Raw genomic sequence first — 20,757 nt, 5'->3', positions numbered from 1 at the left:
ATGAGGAGGAGCAGATCTGGAGGAGGAGGAGGAGATATACTCTTCAAATTTCTACTGGTCGAATTCGTACTCGACCTCTTCGAACACCGGGATCTTGATCGTCGGCTGCGGCACGACAGCTTCAGCAGCGAGGCTGTTGGCTCCCACTGTGGTCTCCAGTTTGTTTTCGGAAAAAGTTACCTTCGTTGTCGAATTCATTATAATATAGATTGTTTACAAAGAATTCAAAGTATTCAAAATAAAGAATGAAAGATTACAACTTTTCGAAAATAACGCAAGATCCGTTCGTCGTCTCTTGCTTGCGTGGGTCTTTAGCCGGTGACGGGGACGTCGATATCCGTGGACTACCTGACAATCAGAACAGATCCATAACTCCATCGATTTGTGAAGGAATCTAGAAGCAGAAGCGCTTATCTCGGCAACGGCGAGATAATTGCTCTTCTTAGAATTATCACAACGGGATAATTCTAAGGATCGGATGCGGGCGGTGCAGATCTGAAGAAGCTTTCTCTCCTGTGTTGATGAACTTGATCAATCTTCAATCCGGCAGGGCTTCACCAATTCTTCAAAAATCCATATCCGAAAAAATGAGGGTCCGGGGCTTGTATTTATAGGCTTGAGGGAGTTCCGGTCGGTTAAAACCGCGTAACGGACAGACCTGAGGTTGGAGACACCCTTGGGTTTCTCAACCTAGGCCGAGACACCCTTGGGTGTCTCAGCCTTGGCCAAGACACCTTAGGGTGTCTCGCTCGTGCCAAGACACCTCGGTTGTCCCAGTTCAGCCTGAGACGCTCCGTTATGTCTGTTTATTCGTTTTCGCCGTAACTCCTTCATCCGAATTCGAATTTGAACGATTCAAAGTGTGTTGGAAAGCCGACGAGGAGTTCTATAAGCTCTAATGATTATATCATCAGTTGAACAAATGAGACACGAAGGGTATTTTGCCGTTTGTGAACGATATGAGGTTCCCGATCAGTTCGTGTCTTATTTTGCCGTTTGTGAACGATATGAGGTTCCCGATCAGTTCGTGTCTTTGTTATTCTGAAATTCTGTTGGTTTACGTAGTTCGTCGATTCACTTCAAGCGTTCACCGACATCAATCAAACTTCTGTGAACCGGATAGTGACGTTCATTGTCGTTTCTTAGCACTGAGCTGTTCGTGGAGACCTATAGGCAATTTTTGATACCTACAATGCCCTCACAACAATTTGAAGACCCCCATAATGGAAATGTTTCTGTAACTAACCGTATTGAACTGTGAGTTGAAGTCCAGGAGACCGTTAAGGCTCCATGCTCATGAAGGCGTGGCTCCAAATGTGTGACACTTCAGAACGCCAAAAAGGCGTTATGTCCTCAGAAGGAAACATATTCCTCAGATGATGGCGACATTATACCTGGGAAGTCGTGCCGACACCCGTCAGGTTGCTCCGATAATAATGCCAATGAGTTGTACTATCGGTCTAGGCGTACAAATAAGTCTTGTAAGAGAGATATTCAGGAAACTGATTCTCACTGTCTGTGTGCCAAGCTTATCAGGACAATATTATTAGAGTGTAGTTGCCCCAAGACCGCTCCATGGAGGGTCTCGGTATTTTAAAGAATCTCCACTGAAGTGTCCAAATCTAAATTAAGACGCTTCTACAAGAAGAAATGTGCCAGTCATGATGATGAGCTTCAAGAAGTTATCATCAATATGACCGATAAAAGAAAATCGACATGGCATTACAGCCCTGACTCTTTCTCAGAGGCATCTCAGCGCATCGCTTGGTTATGGTCATGAACTAGACGACCTAGACTAAACAGAGGACACTCCTCGAAGAATGAAACGTTAGACACCAACTCCGCGATCGCTTCCAACAATACGGTGTCTAGCACAGGACAATCTCGTGAGGCATTCATGATCAATGCTGAACAAATGGCCAAAATCTTCAAAGACGCTCTGGCCAAGTAGGAAGAGAATTCAAATTCGAAATGGAAATGATTGTGCAACGGATAAGGGAATTGCATGATCAACAAATTCAAGCCTTATCAAATCAGATTGGTGAATCTAGTCGTCACAACGTTACCAATCAAGAAGATAGTGATTTAGGCGTGAATGAAAATCTCAACGCTGATACCCCTCCTATTGACCAAAATGCTAGGGGAGGTCCCACCGAGGATGACAACGTTAGGGGTGATCTAGTTGTTTCTCCTCAAAATCGTCCGAAGAATAATACAAGCGAGGATGATAAAATGAAAGACCTAGAGAGCAAGATCAACGCATTAATGTCTGCTCAAGAGGTAAAGAAGACTTGAATTCTTTGTCCCTATCGAAGAGAGTGGGAGTTGATCCCATATCTGGCGAAGTTTAATCTGATCTACTTCACGTCGTTCAACGAAAAAAGTTCCCCCACTCAGCACTTAATCTACTTCAAGTCTGACCTAGGAGTGATCTCTGATAATGAACCCTTGATGGTCCAGTCATTCGTTGGCACCCTTCGCGGAGTTGCTTTTGATTGGTACCGCCATCTTAAGCCAGGAAGTATCAACAGCTGAGATGACATGGAAAGTTCGTTCCTTAACAACTTCTTCGATAATGACACAGAAGTGTCGATCGGAGCCCTTTTGGACGAGAAATAAAAGAACGGGGAGTTAGTTGACAGCTTTGTTAAACGCTTCTGCAACAAGGCAATGATTGTAGGGATCATGTCACTAAGAAATACATCTTGTAAACATGCCACAACAATCTCTCCATTGATGTGCTGGAAGCCCTGGGGGTCGTGCCATCCATAACATGAAAAGAATTAAAACTGCATGAGGAACATGCCGAATGCTTTCTCAAAAGAAAAAAGGTTAAAAGAGGCTAACCGACGACTAACCCACCGAACTCGAATTTTTCTTCTCGTGGTAAAGGAAAGACACCTGCAATAGCTGTTGATGCTAATCAGACGTCACAATAGTAACCTCAGAAGCAGCGAAGGACTCCGGATATGAGACTCCAAAAAGAGTACTCCTTTAAGGATGAAGAGGTTCCAACTATCTTCAAATACCTCCTTGGAAACAACAAAATCAAGCTATCACTTATTACGAATCAGGAGAAAGCTTACAACACTTCGGATCCAAAGTACTGTACATATTACAAGAGGATCCTTCATCCCACCAAGGCTTGCTTCTCTCTCAAAAACAACATTCAAGCATTGGTTGACGCTGGCATCATAACGCTGAAATAAGCTGAATGAGAACGGTATCCTCCGACTTGTATATGAGGCTAAACTGCTCCCCATCCATTGATTGGTATATGATGCTAAACTGCTCCCCATCCTCTGACTAGTATATGAGGCTAAACTGCTCCCCAGACTCCGACAAGTATAAGAGTATAAACTGCTTCTCCCTTTCCTCCAACAGGTGTACGAGCTTAAATTGCATCCCTTATTTCCAACAATAGGAAGTTCGTGGATAATATTACTCTTAATATTCTTAAGGATAACCCGACAATGTGGCCAAATACAATTGGATTCAAGTTCTTAAAAAAAGCTGGGGTGGAATACCTTAATGCATTCTAATGGGAAGTTCCTTGAGAATGCTATGCATGGTATTCTTAAGGATAACCCGAGATCAGCTGATTATTCAAGATGAAGATCAGTCATCTGAATAATTCACCTTTAATCATGATAAAAAAATGATTAAGAATCTCTCACTGTGGCTCTTTAATCATTTCTAAGATGATTAAAACCCTCCCACTGTGACTTTCCGTGTACTCTTTCGTCGAGATGAGATTCAATGACTTTATCGGGTCAATCTTCCCTCACGAAACTCCCATGGTGTAATTGTGGAGTGCTTGATGATTTACGGTCCTCCACCACACAGTCCCTCACTGATCAAATTAACTAACGGTGCGTCCACCAAAATTCTTTTCGGCTGAGTCCATCCAAACTCACTTGACACTCAAAAGTTCAAGCTGCTGATCCATGGCAATTAGCAAAACCCTTTCATGTTAAGTCCTTGTTGCTTGACACCGAAAACCCTCCAATGAGTGTTATGTACAAATCAACATTCACACTTTTATTTGTACCGCACTCCCACTACTTGTTTGGTCAAACTTTTAAATAGTTAGGGCTAAAGCCAAAATCTCCTCTCGATTCCTTTCATGAACGAGAGGTCCACTTTCAAAACAACGAAATTCCCTTTCAGTAAAATAAGGCTTCCCTTTCCCCTTCGGTCAAATCTATAAAAGTTAGTGTTAAAGTTGGAATTTTATCTCGATAAACTCTTTCCCCTTCGGTCAAATCTATAAAAGTTAGTGTTAAAGTTGGAATTTTATCTCGATAAATAAGAAATTTATTCTCAGATTAGGTAACCAATCCTATAAAGTTAGGGTTATCTGGATCTTTTTGATTCTCTAAGTGGAGATCCCACTTTGAGTTTCTTTTTTAGCTGGAGATAGAATATAAAATTCTTCCTCTCCGACATCGGGTTTGTCTTTACCCCAAGAGAAGACACGATCTTTCAACATCCAAAATCCATGCTTCACACGCATGGGGGACTTTATCTCGATCCCTAAATAGAGATAAGTCTGCATCTAACACATGCTGCTGGGTGGTTCATTCCCACGAAAATGATCAAGTCTACGTATTTAATATCGTAGCGACAATAATCCATGCCTTTTACGCATGGGGGAATTTATCTTGATCCCTAAATAAAGATAAGTCTGTATCTATCATATGTTACTGGGTAACGCATTCCCGTAAAAATGGCAAAGCCCACGTATTCGATATCAGGGCAGGTTGTTATTAATAACTCCAAAATCCATGCCTTACACGCATGGGGGACTTTATCTCGATCCCTAATTAGAGATAATCTCACGCCTAACACGCGTTGTCAGTTAGTCTTTCGTCGTAAAAAGGACACGAGAATCCATATCTGGGGAATTTATCTCAATCCCTGAATAGAGATAAGTCTACGCCTAACACGCATTGTCGGTTAGTCTTTTACTGTAAAAATAACAAAAGACTACGTATTCAACATCGTGGCAGAGCATTATTAATAACGTTATAATCCATGCCTTACACGCATGGTGAATTTTATCTCGAACCCTAAATAGAGATAAGTCTACGCCTAATACGTGTTACCGGTTAGTCTATTTCCGTAAAATTAACAAAGCCTATGCACCAAGTCTAGGAGAACCCATTCTTTTAGCATAACGTTACATGTGAAGCGGGTTTAAATAATTCACATGTAAGCCCGATTCAAACGATGATCGGTAAAGGCTCATCAAATCCGTTGATGGTTGAGGGTTTAGCAAAAATCCTATGCACATTACCGGGTAGCCTATTCTCGTAAGAATGACGAAGTCTACGCATTCAATATCGTAGCATTAAGTCTAAGAGAGTTTATTCTTTTAGCACAACATCACATGTGAAACGGACTTAAACAATATGTATGCTAGCTGACTCAAATAGTAGTCGGTAAAGGCCCGTCAAACCCGTTTATGGCTGAGGGTTTGCCAAAAATCCTATAAGTATCATGGTTATTTATTCTAAACAGAATGTGTAATCGTAATAAAGTACAAAATTCACTGACGTACTAACTTCACCACTCGGTCTCGTGACTTGAACACCCGGGAGAACATCAATTCCAACCAAAGTTTCCACGAAGGACCTTGGACGCATTCGCAGTGGTAGCCGTATCAGCTCCAATTGCTGGTCCTACAATAAAAACTCTCATATGGTTAAACAAATAACTAGCGGGACATAAGGGTAAAATCCATACCTGTAGATGAATCAGCATTAACGGTTGGTCCTACAACTTTTACACTTGGGCCTGCCACGCGTTACAACGTCGGTCGAGCTTAAACTGTGTAGACTCCAGTTAACGTATGGGTATAAACTATGTTCACGCCGGTCAACACGTTACAACGAAAGTCAACTCTTGTCAACGTGTTACAATGAAGGTCAACGTGTTACAATGAAGGTCAACGCGTTACAACGAAGGTCAAACGCCAGTCAACGCGTCGATAATTTCACCAAAATAAGGCTCAGGATAATTCTCAATTACAAATTAACCTTGGGGAGCTCAATCGCGATTCAGATACAAACTCCCAATGAAGATGGTCAGTTCAACATTGATTCAATGACATGAGCTAATTCAGATATCAATACGCCAGTCTCAGTCAAGATTTTGACAACACTCAGACGATAAACATAGCACCAGAAGAATTTTATCTATTTGACAAAATACTGAATAGATTGAAAGATGAAGAAGTCGATGAATTAAAGGTTGGGCGTATCATATCCAAAGTATTCTAGACTTCTCTATAAAAGAATGAGACCGAAACACTTTGGAGGGGGTATCTGTAGGTGTTAAATATTACCTAATAGGTTTTTACACACAACTCAAAATGAAGAGAAGGTGATATACGCCATTATCCGAGTTAAAAGAGGATTATCCGATACCTGGAGAAGCAAAGCATACGAGTCAAAAAAACATCGAAACGTGCACAAAACGACTAAAAAAGACATATCAAAATGACCTGTACTCGTGCGGGTCACCTTAATGTGACCCTCAGACCCACGAGTTACCTTAATGTGACCCTCACACCCGCGGGTTACCTTAATGTGACTCTAACACCCGCGGGTCACATTGAACTGACTCGCACCCCGGTTACTGAAAACGCGTATTTCGATGTTTTCTCGGGATTTATTCATTCCAGAGTCCCCCAACTGCTTGAATATCATCCCTAAACGTGGTTAGGCCATTATTAACTGAAGATGAGGCTAAATCACTTGTTCTTATCAAAAAAACATCATAACTGAAACCTATAAATACAAGCATAGGGTCCTATACGTAGGGGATCTGAAATTCAGAAAGGAGGGCGAGGCGCTGTCGGTTTAGAGAGTGAATCCCACAAATTTCAGAGGAGGGCTAATAGATTTTGGTGAACTCTGGTATAAAGAATGAGCATTTTGAGAGATCTGAGGCACGTTCTACCATTCCTTGAGATCAGAATTTGTACTGATCTCGAGAAGAGTAGTGCTCTCACTTGGTTGAGATTATTTACTTCTGTTCTTATTTCCTTCGTGAAGCAACAAACATTTTGCCTTCCGATTAACCGGATCTGATCCGCGGTGGTCCATGGATAAACCTCGACACAGGCAAAGACCCCACATAAGCAGCGGGTGATAAACGTCCTCTACGTGTGTTTTAAAGAAAGTTAATAATATTTTTTTTATTTTCATTGTGTAAGGAATCTTATAAAATGTCCTTCCTTTTGAATTTATTGTAACGACTGAAGCTGTAATAAGTTCTACAATGAAGAAACCAACTTTCGACACAAACACATGTATTGGTGGTATGTTTTTAAAATGTTATTATATTTTTGTATCTTCAAAATTTTGATTGTGTTTTTTCTATTAATGAGAGTTTTGGTTGCTTTTGCAAAATTTAAAATTTTAGTAATCTGCTAATAATTTTCAAATTTGATATGTATTGGTTATGCATTTTAAAATTTTAGGAAATTTTTTTTGATTTTTTACTTTTTAAGGTGTTTTTTATACAATTTTTGTAACTTTCAGGTTATTTTTACAATTTTTATAATTTTTGGTACTAATGGTAATTTCATAAATTCATCTATGTTGTTTAGAAGTTTTAAAATTTTGTAATTTCATGATGTTTTTTATAATTTAAACTTTTAAAGGTGTTTCTATAATTTTTAAAACATTAAGTGTGTTAATTGGAAATTTTAAAATCTTCGAGGGCTACATTTAATATTCAAATTTCACGTTTGTTATATTAAGTTTTGAAAATTTAGAGTGTTTTGTGCACTTTAGAACTTTGAGAGAATATTGTGCAAATTTTGAAGCTTTTAGGGTTTTTTAGTACTTCATATGTTATAGTATGTTAGCTATGTATGATTTCTTTACCTAACAAACTAATACGGTGAAGCTATTTCATGTATTTTATTAATCTTATTTTTTTACTAATACTATGGAGCTATTTTATGTATTTTATTAATCTTATTTTGTTTTAAATAGTTATTTCATATATTTTATTAATCTTTTTTTAATTATTGAGTTATAGGTAGTTCATTGGGATTAATATAGGATATAATTAGTATCAGGATAGATTAAGATTTAAATAAAATATTCAAAATAATGAATGGTAATATTGACCATGAATTTTTTTTTCTCGAACTCGTGCTTTTAAAGAAAGTATCGTGCTTTTAAAGAAAGTATGATTTGGTTCTTAATCATTTTCAAGACAACTTGTCTCTCGATGGGGCCCAATTTTGAGCCCATTTTTTCATCCAAGGGGTAAGGAAGGCTAATGTGAAGACTAAAGATGTCCGAAGAGTGATTAAGGTTTGATTATCCCACAAGAATGTAGCAGACACAGGAAGTTTGTAAGATCTTTGTATGTTATTTCATGGTTGATACTTTGCACCAAAGTAAGATAGACTAAGGTAGACTATTGTTTTTCTGATACTATTTCAAATCCTCGTACATGCTATCAAAAGCTCAAAGTTAATTAACAAGGATTGAGGATTAAAGTTTCATAATCTAACATTGATCATGTTACTTTCATTCTTAATGATTAGTCCCTCTTTCTCTCTTTCTTAAAAAAATAAAAATAAAATAGATTTAAATAAAAAGTTTCTTTAGGAAGGTTAGTCACCTTAAACTTAAAATTAGAATTGGGATAATCTGTGGGATAAATTTTTAAGGTGTTAGTCACATAGAACTAAAACTAGAATAAAATTTTACAGTGTTAGTCAAGTAGAACTCTAACAAAACTAGAATTGGAATAATGGTACACAATTATCCCACTTTCTTTATTTTTTTTACAAAAATGAGAGTTCTAGTCTCTCAAATTATTCCAAGTTTTATCTTAGAACTAGGTGGTAAAAAACCAAAACTCATATTTCTTTTGTTATTTTTTATTTTTTATATTTCTTTTTTTCTTTACTTTTTTCCTATTATGGTTATCACCATCATTAGACCATCATTATAATAATAATTGTCAATATCTTATAGTAACCAAAAGTTATTTAATAGTAAAGAACATTTTGTTAGACCCTAGAGGAAGGGGGGTGATTAGGGTCTTATGCTAATCTAATCCGATTTTATGCCAATTTAAACTAATTAATAAGTTATCCTAGCAAGTATGAAATATAACAATATATATGAGCTAGGACGAGCAATATGAACTAAGGAGTATATCCTAGCAAGTATGATATACAACAAGATATATGCACGGATAAGAAACTAACACAAGGGTGAAATAAGATATAAACAAGATAAATAAGATAGTGGGCAATATAAACAATGAGAAATTGACAAAGGTGATATAATGATAAACACAAAAATAAGGACACCAATGCAATCACAAAAGAACGATATGTTCACGAGGTTCGGTCCCCACGACCTACGTCCCCGCTCCTCACCTCGAGGAGATCTCTACTATCACAACCGGGTTTTCTACGCTCATCCGATTAACGTTTACACATCACAATGTCGGTTTTCAACGCTCACTGATCAACGTTTACAAATACTCACAATGTCGGTTTTTAACATTCACCGATCAACGTCCACTCATCACACTCGGTTTTCTAGCTCACCGAAAACTTTACAATCTCACAATATTATAAATGATTTGTTCTCTATAATAGATGAGAACTCAATGTAAGCACAACTCAATTGTTACAATCTCTCACAACCCAAATATATTATATATGTAAATACTAAAAGCTCAATGTGGGTGTGTGTAACAATGACATAAATCAAATCTAAACTCAATATAAAACTAGCTTTAATAAAATGATAATCAAACAAATAGATATAAAGCTAGAATTAGAGTTTAGAAAACTTCTCAATGGATCAAGCAATTGAGGGAAGATGGTTGGAAGCTCAAGCGCCAATAGGATCTCCTCAAGCTCTTGTGAAATTGATTTCACAAACCCAAAACTCTCAATTGCTTAAAAGCTTCTTAAACACTCTTTTAAACAAACATTAAACAAGTTTAAACCATTGTTAAACTCTTTAAAAAAATTCTCTTGGGGTGCTATGAAAGATGAGGGCAATGGGGTATTTATAACCTCCCAAAACCTCAGCCAAAAACCCCAAATAAAAGACCAAAAAACCCACAGAATCGGAAATCAGATTTTGTACAAAAATAACTGTTGGAGTGAACGACGGTCGACCGTGAAAATCTTGCGGTCGATCGTGGGAATTTTCGAGCTGACGATCGACCGTGACGGTCGACCGCGAAAGTTGATGTTAGCTTCGCAGGTTAAAAACAAAGGCGCGGTCGACTGTGGCGGTCGACCGCAAACTAATATATGAAAGTGACAGTTTGAAAATAGTTTTTCTGATTTAAAACCCTGTTTAAAAATATCAAATAAATTCTAAAAAATATAAAACTTTAGGGAATGATTGTAGACATGATAATACACATGCTACAAAAACTTATGAATTCAAAAAGGACCTCCCAAATAAAAAATATCATCATTTTGCAAAATATTCCAAAACATGAAAATGTAAACATATGAATTTTGATATTTTGGCTAAACCATGTTTTGAAACAATACAAAATGATTTTATAGACTTAATAGAAGATATAAACTATTGTTATGAAGCCTATAAACAATAAATATAGTATTTTATCAAAATACACATATAATACACTAAAACATGATTTCATGGAACTAAATAAAATTGATATTGATGAAATCATATAAATGCATATAAGTATGAAACAAAAATATGTTTTCCAATTGTATTCAATTGTTTCATAGTAAAACTTAAAAACTATCAAACCAAAACATATATGTATATATATAACTATATATATACATGGAAACCAATAAATGTGTGTGTGTATATTATATTGAGCTTAAGGTACTAACACACATAATATTAACTCCTAAACTAAATTACCCAAGCTTGATTGATCTTCGATGTAGCTCAACTTGGTACACTTGCGGATGAGGTTAGAACTTGGATCTTCAATTTGAATTGGATAGGCTTCACTCCACAATTCTGCCAACCTCCATTGAATTTGATCGTTGAAACGCAATCCATCCAACCTCCAACTCGTTGTTTGCCTAGAATAAATACGAAAACACAAACACTAGATAAATAACATTAGAAGTAAATTGTTTATTAAACATCATCAAAACAAGAAGGCCAACACATTCTTGTAAGCAATTATCAATAAATAATAATAAGTTTAAAATATATAAATAGTATTTATATCTTTAAAATGCATAAATATATATTTCATGATTATAAAAATTTATCCCACATTGTTTTATCAAAATATCCCGCTTCACAAAATTATTCCTATTTATCCCACTAAAATATCCCACTAGCGAAAAATTATTTTACTTTAACAATTATTTTATTTTGCATGAAAATATCCTAATTGACTAACACGCCCTTAGTCTTTGTTCCCCCACCACCACCCAAATTCCTATTGCATTTTAGGCTGTTTTCCAGATGTGTTTACCATTATTTGCTAGACGTACATTTAATAGTATGCTATGACCACGGCATTAACTCCAGTTTATTATCGAAAAAGACACGAATTCAGCCTCCATTCTTGATTTTGAGTCTAATCTTCAAGATTTTATTTTATTTTTTTATTTGCATGATATTGTACATAGAATTATATTCCTAGAAATCTCTTCAACTACCGGTCGGTTCAAAATCAGACTCCATTCTCGGTTTCGAGTCAAATCTTAAAGATTTCATTTTTTTATTTGCATGATATCGTATTCCTAAAAATCACTTCAACAAGACGTGCCGTGGGCTCAAAATCCACCTCATACATCGTGTAGACTAGTGGCATTAATTGGAAAGAATCATACATTAGTGACTCATCACCGATTAATATCAAATATAAGCATTTTCTATAACTGGTTGGTAGTAAGCATAGAAAATAAATTTTAGAAAAATGAGATAACTTGTCTTCCTGTGCCACAAGTCATACATCAACTGCACTATTGCATGTATCTATCAACTCAAAATGAAATTTACAAGGCACTTCGCTTGCCCGCCAACCGCCAAGGGCTGCTTCAATCGTATCACGGGTCCCAAATCTTCTAACCATCGATTTCTTTGACGAAAAATGCAACCAATAATCAGATTTAGTTTTAATGAAGTACTATATTGAAAAATTGATATCATTGGTATATAGCTTTGACGTATGTAATTGCAAATATTAATAATTGAATGGCTACTGTTGTGCATACAATCAAGATTTCACATATGGATTTGCTAGACCACTTCATGATAGAACGTTGACTCAGTCAATCAAGTACGTAGTTTAACTCACTAGAGTGTGGGATATCCGCACTCTGTCTACAACTCGGTCATAACCCATAGATCTGACTTAAAAGCCCAGAATACAATGATATAGATTCATGGTAACCAGTCTCAACAGGTTTTTTACCATGCCTTATCTCAACCCGGCCCATTCCATATGACGATTCATCCTAATTGGAGATGATTTATTCGAATCGTATGCCATCCTTAACATACCATGTAGGGAGATATCAGTCGAGTATCCAATCTCTTTAATTATCAACTTCCATAACAATATAATCTACATATAAATCGGCTGTATCATCCTACAATAATGAGGTACTGTCATGTGGTTACACTTGTTGTCAAAGTAAATACCTTGCAGGTCAAGTAAATACTTTAAGGGCCAAGTACATACCATAACAACCTTGGCCATCAGGATGGTGACACATGTAAAGGCTGATCTAATCTAGGCAAACAATATAAATACCTCTTCTACCTAAGGTAAGGTAAGATGAGTGCTTGACCTAGGTTACTGATCATCTCCTTCTAAAACCATAGGCTAAAGACCTTTTGATTGGATTTTTTTCTAAAGAGTATAACTGAGGCAATGTACCGGTGTTAGTAGATAGCCCACCATCGTCAACCTGACACTTTCCTGTGTATCATAGGTCCACTCATCAATCTCAAGTAGAGGTCAACACTAGAACACTCTCCTACCATTTAAGTTAATCAAGAGGCCCTCTTGATGAGTCCAATCTTACGAGCTGAATCTAGTATGTTTTTCTATTATCAATAGTTGGCGCTCACAGTAGGGCCTCATTTCTATCAGCTTTAAGCGATGAATGGTGAAGGCCACTTACAAGAAAAGATGAACATCTCAAATTTCAATAGGGAAGAAGGCACACTATCAATGCAACAAAACCAGATGGTGGTCATGATCATGGTGATTGAGAAAAAGAAAATTAAAACAGCTTTTGAAAAGATAAGCTTGACTTTAATTCACAAAGAAGAGTGTAAGATGCCTTGATGATAATCGCACAACCTTGCAGGCGATCTGCACAACCCTTATGCATTAAAAAGTTTCGCTCTCATGTCTAAAGAATGAATGAAACACCAACTCAACCTGATTTGGATGTCAACAAAGGCGATCGATCAAAAGAACAGAGAAACACTTTGATAAAAGATTGCCCTTGACTGATGACATCATGAACCCTAGCAACAGATTAATATTCCCAAGATGGATGTATATAAGGAGAAGGGGTGCCCCATTGATCATTCAAGCAATTGTGATCCATCAACTGGTTAATGTGTCAATAGTTCTCAAACACTTTGAGCGAAAAGGTTAAGTTCTGGAACAACTCCTCCTTAAAATGTCCAATCACAACATTTGACAACCCTCTAACCTCTTCATCGGTCGTTTCTAGCAGAAATAAGAGGAATAACTCTTTAACTATGTTGCTTAAACTAAGGCAAGAGCTAGAGAAAACCATAAGGGATCGAGTATTTCAAGTGACATCAAGACAAATGCCTTGACATGTTGGATCCATATGATCACATGTCCGTGTTTGCATCGGAAATCAATTTCTTTGCAAAATCCATTACAAATGTTTATCGATTACAAATAGAAATAAAAGAGTGAGCCTTTTTATAAGACTTCTTCTTACAAAAGAAACAAACAGAGGATATCCTAGAAACACACGCAGAGATTGTTTACCAGTCGCTACTTACGTGAGATCTTTGCCTGTGCTGGGGACGCGTTAGCCCGTGGATCACCGATTCACAGATATGGGTTGATCATGAAGAAGGTTCGATGTTCTTGTTTTAACTGGAAAATAAGAACAGAAGTAAATATCTCAGCGATGTGAAATAAATACTCTTTTCAAGATCAAAGCGATGTTTGATCTCAAGGAAAGGGGTGAAGGCTTGCAGATCTCTCGAAATCTTCTTCTTTATGATACGAGTTGCCGTGCGAGCACCTTTGATCGCGGAATTATCAAAGGTGGGTTGAGGAGAAAGAATAAGAATACCAGAATAACTCAGATTTTGGGCGAAGGAAAATACCTCCTCTAGATTATGAGTATGTAATTTACAATCTCTCACAATCTCACTCTAGAATTGAAGAACAAGCTCTCCAAATCTCAATTACAAGTTAATCTCTCTTGATTTAACTCCATGATTGTTTAGAAACCCTAAAACAATCCCTTATATAGGTGTACAAACGTGGATGACAATTTGGTAAATAACCAGACCCAAAACCAACAGAAATTCGTGTGAACAGAATCCCAAACGAACCAGGAAACCCTCGATGAGTCGACTCATGACTGAGATGAGTCGACTCGACAGAAACTGGAGAAATCTCAATAACCAGCGATGAGTCGACTCATGACAGTCATGAGTCGACTCAACCTGATGAGTCGACTCATAACAGTCATGAGTCGACTCACAGGCTGAAAACTGGGTACTTCGATTCTTCTGCTCGTCGTCTTGTTCCACGCTTCCTCCTGTGTTCCCTTATACTGTTTGACACCCCCTATTCTCATGCTAGTATGAGAATCATCTATCCTCAAGCTCCCATGAGGATCGCTAAGTTCCGAAGAGAAGATACACCCGTATCATGTGTCCCCTCTTTAAGAACTTGAAGTCCCGTTCAAGTTAGAACTTCAGCTGAGGAAACTCGCGAGCCCCTCCTTCCTTATTGAACCACTTAGCCTTGCTAGGAACTTGACATTGACGTCCGATAAGAAACGACTCGTTCATTCCCCTTCTTGTCGTGGTCGTCTTTCGCTCCAAAATGCAGTCTTCCTTCAGCGGCTCCTCTCTATCAAACCATAAGTCATCAACATGCGGTAAGATCACCTTGTCATCACCTTCATCATCCAGTAATGGAGGCTCAAACAACTTCAAGTACTCAGCATTGATCACCGAATACATGCCTAAGTAAGGCGGCAAATCCAGCCTAAAAGCGTTGTCGCCAATCTGATCGAGAATCCGAAACGGACCATAACGAATAGGCTTCAACTTCTTGCCTTCTCCTTTTAGCCTCTCCTTACTCAATTTCAGCCACACCATATCGCCCACGCCAAAGTTACAAGGAACCCGATGTTGATCATGCTTCGCCTTGTATTTTGCTTGTGACTTCTTCAATTGTGCTTCAACCGTGGCATGAATCTGTGCAATCTTCTCCAGAAATCGCTGAGCCCGTTGTCTTTCATTCCCCTCCTTGCCGTCCATCGTAGATTCACTTGAAAACACGAGATCAAACGGACTCGGTGGTAAGAATCCATAACAAGTCTCAAACGGTGACTTTCCCGAAGATCCATGAATCGCCCGATTAAAAGCAAACTGCAAATATGGTAAGCTCTCATCCCAAGTCTTGGGATGCCTGGAATTATACCCCCGCAACATATGCACCATAGTCCGGTTGACTACCTCCGTTTGCCCGTCTGTTTGTGGATGAAAAGCCGTGCTCTTCTTTAATCTAGTGTCCATCAGACTCCACAAAGAATCCCAAAAATGCCCGAGAAAACGGCTATTCCGATCCAAAATAATCGAGCTCGGTAACCCAAAGTGCTTCCACACATGCTTAAAGAACAATTGTGCTGCACCCGCTCCCGTCACGGTCTTCTTACAAGGAATCAAAAACACCATCTTACTGAACCGGTCCACCACAACGTACAAATAGTCATGCCCACGCTTGGTAGTCGGCAATCCTCCTAGAAAGTCCATAGATATGCTCTCCCACGGCCTAGAAGGAACCGGTAGTGGTAGGTACAATCCCCTTTTTCTATTAGAAGGCTTCGAAATACAGCATAACTTACACCCTCCAACATACTTGGTCACATCATCAAGCATCCGTGGCCAAAACACATGTCGCCGTAGATTGAGAAGCGTCTTCTGAATTCCAAAATGCCCTTGCACACGCGAGGTATGTGCTTCCCGAATCCATTGCAACCTATCACCATCCTCCGGAATACATAGTGATGTTCCACGATACAACAAGCCATCTTCTCCAAGTGCATACTCCCCCTTTTGACCAGCCTTCACCTGCTCAAACACACTACCGAAGTCTCTACTGGATGCGTACAGCTATACATACTCCAAAGGAACCAAGGGCTGAATTTCGCAATAGCACCCGAAAACAACTCAGAATGATATTCCACCGGCTTCCCATCCTGAATCAACACCGCGCCCATCGCATAACTAGATGCGTCGGTCTCCACCTCGAAAGTCCGCTGCAAATTCGGCAACGCCAATACTGGTGCCTCCGAGATCTTCCTCTTTAGCAACTGAAAAGCCTCCTCATGCGTCCTTCCCCACTCGAACTGAACCTTAGCCTTTGTGAGGCCATGTAATGGTGCCGCATAAGTTGAAAAATGTCGAATGAACTTGCGCAAATACTGGCAAGCCCCCATGAAGCTTCTCACTTCAGTCACTGTCTTCGGCGTCGGCCACTTTGTGATCACCGCCACCTTACCCGGATCTATCCTCCTCTGGCCCTTCCCCACGATAAAGCCGAGATACACCAACTCGTCCTTCCCAAACTCGCACTTCTTCCCGTTGAGCTTCAGTTGTCCATCCTGCAACACTCTAAATACTTTCTCCACGTGAACAAGATGCTCCTCCCAGGTCCTGCTGTACACCAAAATATCATCAAGGTACACAATCACAAAATCCTCTATGAAAGGTCGCAACAAATCATTCATGAGCCTCATAAAAGTCGCCGGAGCATTGCATAATCCAAACGGCATCACCAACCACTCGAACAGGCCCTGTTTGGTCTTGAACGTCGTCTTCCAAGTGTCTTCCTCCCGAATCCTTACCTGATGATAGCCAGACTTCAGATCCAACTTCGTAAAGAACCTCGCTCCCTCTAACTGGTCCATAAGATCATCGATCCGTGGTAGTGGGTAACGATTCTTGATAGTTATCTTGTTGAGCGCCCGGTAATCCACGCACATGCGCCAACCTCCATCCTTTTTGGGCACCAATAACACCGGCGACCCGCAAGGTGAACAACTTGGCACGATCCGTGGTAGTGGGTAACGATTCTTGATAGTTATCTTGTTGAGCGCCCGGTAATCCACGCACATGCACCAACCTCCATCCTTTTTGGGCACCAATAACATCGGCGACCCGCAAGGTGAACAACTTGGCATTATCACTCCCGTCTCCAAGAGCTCCTGAACTTGCTTCTTGATCTCTTCGGACTCCTGTATCGATGTGCGGTATAGGCCTATGTTTGGCAAGGAACTCTCGCCAGTCAACATAATCTCGTGCTCTACACCTCGCCGTGGTGGTAGTCCCGTGATTTCCGAAAACAAATCCGCATACTTGGCCTTCAAACTGTCAAGATCTCCCTCCTGAAGCTTGCTCAATGTGGACAAGCATATCCTACTCAGCTGTTCTTCATAAGGCCGAATGAACAATAACACGAACCTCCTGCCCGCATTCACCAACCTCTTAGCCTGAGTCACCGTCACCAAACTTGTCTCCTGCGGAAGAGATGCCGAGCGAAAAATAAATTGCGCGCCATCTTTGGTGAACGTATACTTTTGGGCCCGCCGATCATATACCGCGTGTCTATCCCACAAGTAAGGACTGCCCAAAATAACCTGGCAAACATCCAACGGAACCACGTCGCATGTGACCTCATCAATATACGACTCATGGAGTGCAAATCGGAACGTACACTGGTTCACCACACTCAATCCCGCTTCCTTCTGAATCCACCCTAATGGATAGGGCTTCGGATGCTTCACACCTCTTTCGGACCCTGTGCTATCACATACGCCTTTTTCTCCTCCTTCTTCTTCAACCCTTTCGGCTTCAGATGAGGGTACTTATCCCAGCAACGATCAGCCACGTGCCTTGTCTGCTTGCAGTGATTGCATGTCAATCCTGCCTTCCCTGAATCACCCTTCTTCTTCTCTTCCTTATGTTGAGAGCTACTCGACTTGTTTCCCGATTGTTTGGAGTCACCCTTTGTTTCGCTGCCCTTCTTCTGTTTTCCCTCAATGGCAATTGCCTTCACGCTCGCTTCTGCAATCGTCTCGACCGTGAACAGCTTCATCTCCTTACGGATGTAATCATTCAGTCCCGCCATGTACTTCATGAAGATGGAGTACTCGTCCGTTGCGATGTTTAGAACCATCGCCTGCTGCTGGAACTCCGTCGTGTACTCTTGAACGGTCTGATTGAATCTTTGGCGCAAGCCGTACCACTTGTACCAACGCTCCTCAAGGAACCCCACCGGATAGAACTGTTTCCTGAGTAGCTCCTTGAATTTGTTCCACGACGCTGCCTTCTTCTCCTGTTTGTAATAGGATTTCCACCACGTCAATGCGTGTCCTGAAAGCTTCAATGTCGCGAACACAATCTTCTCCTTGGATGAATATCCGTAGAGGGTGAAGTACATCTCCATACGCTCAATCCAATCATCGAGCTTTTTTACATTGACACTCCCATCATAGACAGGAATCTCCACCTTGAAATCTATCTTTAAATTTTGGTAATTATTTTTACCCCCTTGATGTCTAGCAGCCCTAACAACCTCGGTTCCCCCGTCCGAATCAGACTTCTCGCTCTCTTCATCGGACTCGATGATTTTCTTCTTACCCTTCGAAGAAGATTCCTCTCTTTTGTCCCCTTTGTTAATGAGACCCACGAGCTGACTGAGCGTCGAACCGATTGTCTCGATCTGCTTCTCCATGGCATCAAGTCTTGTTGAGTTATCTGTTTCAGACATTTTCTCTTTCCTTAACTCTTGGGCTCCTTCCAAGGAAGTAAGGATCTCGCCAAGCTCCTTGTATTGCGAACGAGTCAGGACCATGCACAGGATGCCCCCTTCGTAGGATCTGATTGCTCTGATACCAACTTGATACGAGTTGCCGTGCGAGCACCTTTGATCGCGGAATTATCAAAGGTGGGTTGAGGAGAAAGAATAAGAATACCAGAATAACTCAGATTTTGGGCGAAGGAAAATACCTCCTCTAGATTATGAGTATGTAATTTATAATCTCTCACAATCTCACTCTAGAATTGAAGAACAAGCTCTCCAAATCTCAATTACAAGTTAATCTCTCTTGATTTAACTCCCTGATTATTTAGAAACCCTAAAACAATCCCTTATATAGGTGTACAAACGTGGATGGCAATTTGGTAAATAACCAGACCCAAAACCAACAGAAATTCGTGTGAACAGAATCCCAAACGAACCAGGAAACCCTCGATGAGTCGACTCATGACTGAGATGAGTCGACTCGACAGAAACTGAAGAAATCTCAATAACCAGCGATGAGTCGACTCATGACTGAGATGAGTCGACTCGACAGAAACTGGAGAAATCTCAATAACCAGCGATGAGTCGACTCATGACAGTCATGAGTCGACTCAACCTGATGAGTCGACTCATAACAGTCATGAGTCGACTCACAGGCTAAAAACTGGGTACTTTGATTCTTCTGCTCGTCGTCTTGTTCCACGCTTCCTCCTGTGTTCCCTTATACTGTTTGACACCCCTTATTCTCATGCTAGTATGAGAATCATCTATCCTCAAGCTCCCATGAGGATCGCTAAGTTCCAAAGAGAAGATACACCCGTATCACTTTATGCATGAAGTTCGCCATGATCTAGCCTTTCTCTCTAAAATTTGTGGGTTTCTGCTCTCAAATTCATGAGTTCTCTCGCACGTATGTCAGTACCACCAGCCCTCGTGCCCAAGGGTGCTAGAGGAGTATTTATAGGCTTCAGAAGCCATGTTTGAAGATACGAATTCATAACCAACCATCGATCTGGTGGAGTTTTAGTTTGTAATGGCTTCCCAGTGTGTATGGATACTCCCAAGCAATTATGGAGCCATGTGTACCTCATGAAGATCAAGAAAACTGTTGAAAACCACGTCATATCACCTCAGCATTTTTGAGACAACTTATGCGGTCTCGGCCCACGAGACACACTTTGTTGTCTTGGAAACCAAGACACCATTTGGTGTCTCAGAATCTGAGACATGTCAGGCTATATCACTAGTTGTGAGATAGCTTTGAGCCTTGCTGTTTCGTCATTTTGCGTGCTTCTTTGCTTCTTTTTTGCATCGGATGATCCTCTATGACTTGGATGGCGACATTTTTCATCTTTTCTTTGTCCTGAGCTGTGTTCGAAAACCTATAGATAATTTTTGATGCCTATAGATACTCCCTTTAAAGTATTTTAGCCTCCTTATTATTTTATTGAGGAGTTTAGAATACATTGGATAAGATAGGTCATGCCTTAAATCTCTTCAATATTTTGTCGAGGAGATTGCGTGAAGAGGACCCGTGAATGGCTTCAATTCTTTGACTTCTTTGGCTTTCACTTTACTTAGTATTTTGTCGAGTAATCTGAGATACTTTTGATGCTGCGTTCATTGCTTGACCATCATCGAAATCTGGAACTGAACTTGATGAAATTATCTTAGAGGGGGGGGGGGGGGGGGGGGGGG

The 20,757-nt window shown here is 39.8% G+C and overlaps 1 protein-coding gene across 1 annotated transcript in view; it reads right to left on the bottom strand.

The window, feature by feature from the left end:
* LOC109838989 (protein FAR1-RELATED SEQUENCE 5-like) overlaps positions 1-18,351 on the bottom strand; it is a 38,920-nt gene extending 20,569 nt beyond the window's left edge. Inside the window, exon 1 of the mRNA XM_020407418.1 lies at positions 18,198-18,351. Coding sequence (XP_020263007.1) covers positions 18,198-18,351 — 154 coding nt within the window. The remainder of the gene's footprint in view (positions 1-18,197) is intronic.

Source organism: Asparagus officinalis, chromosome 4 (assembly GCF_001876935.1).
Source record: "Asparagus officinalis chromosome 4, Aspof.V1, whole genome shotgun sequence".
Lineage (NCBI taxonomy): Eukaryota > Viridiplantae > Streptophyta > Magnoliopsida > Asparagales > Asparagaceae > Asparagus > Asparagus officinalis.
The sequence above is the reverse complement of the archived record's forward strand: the minus strand, read 5'-3'. Positions and strand labels throughout refer to the sequence as shown.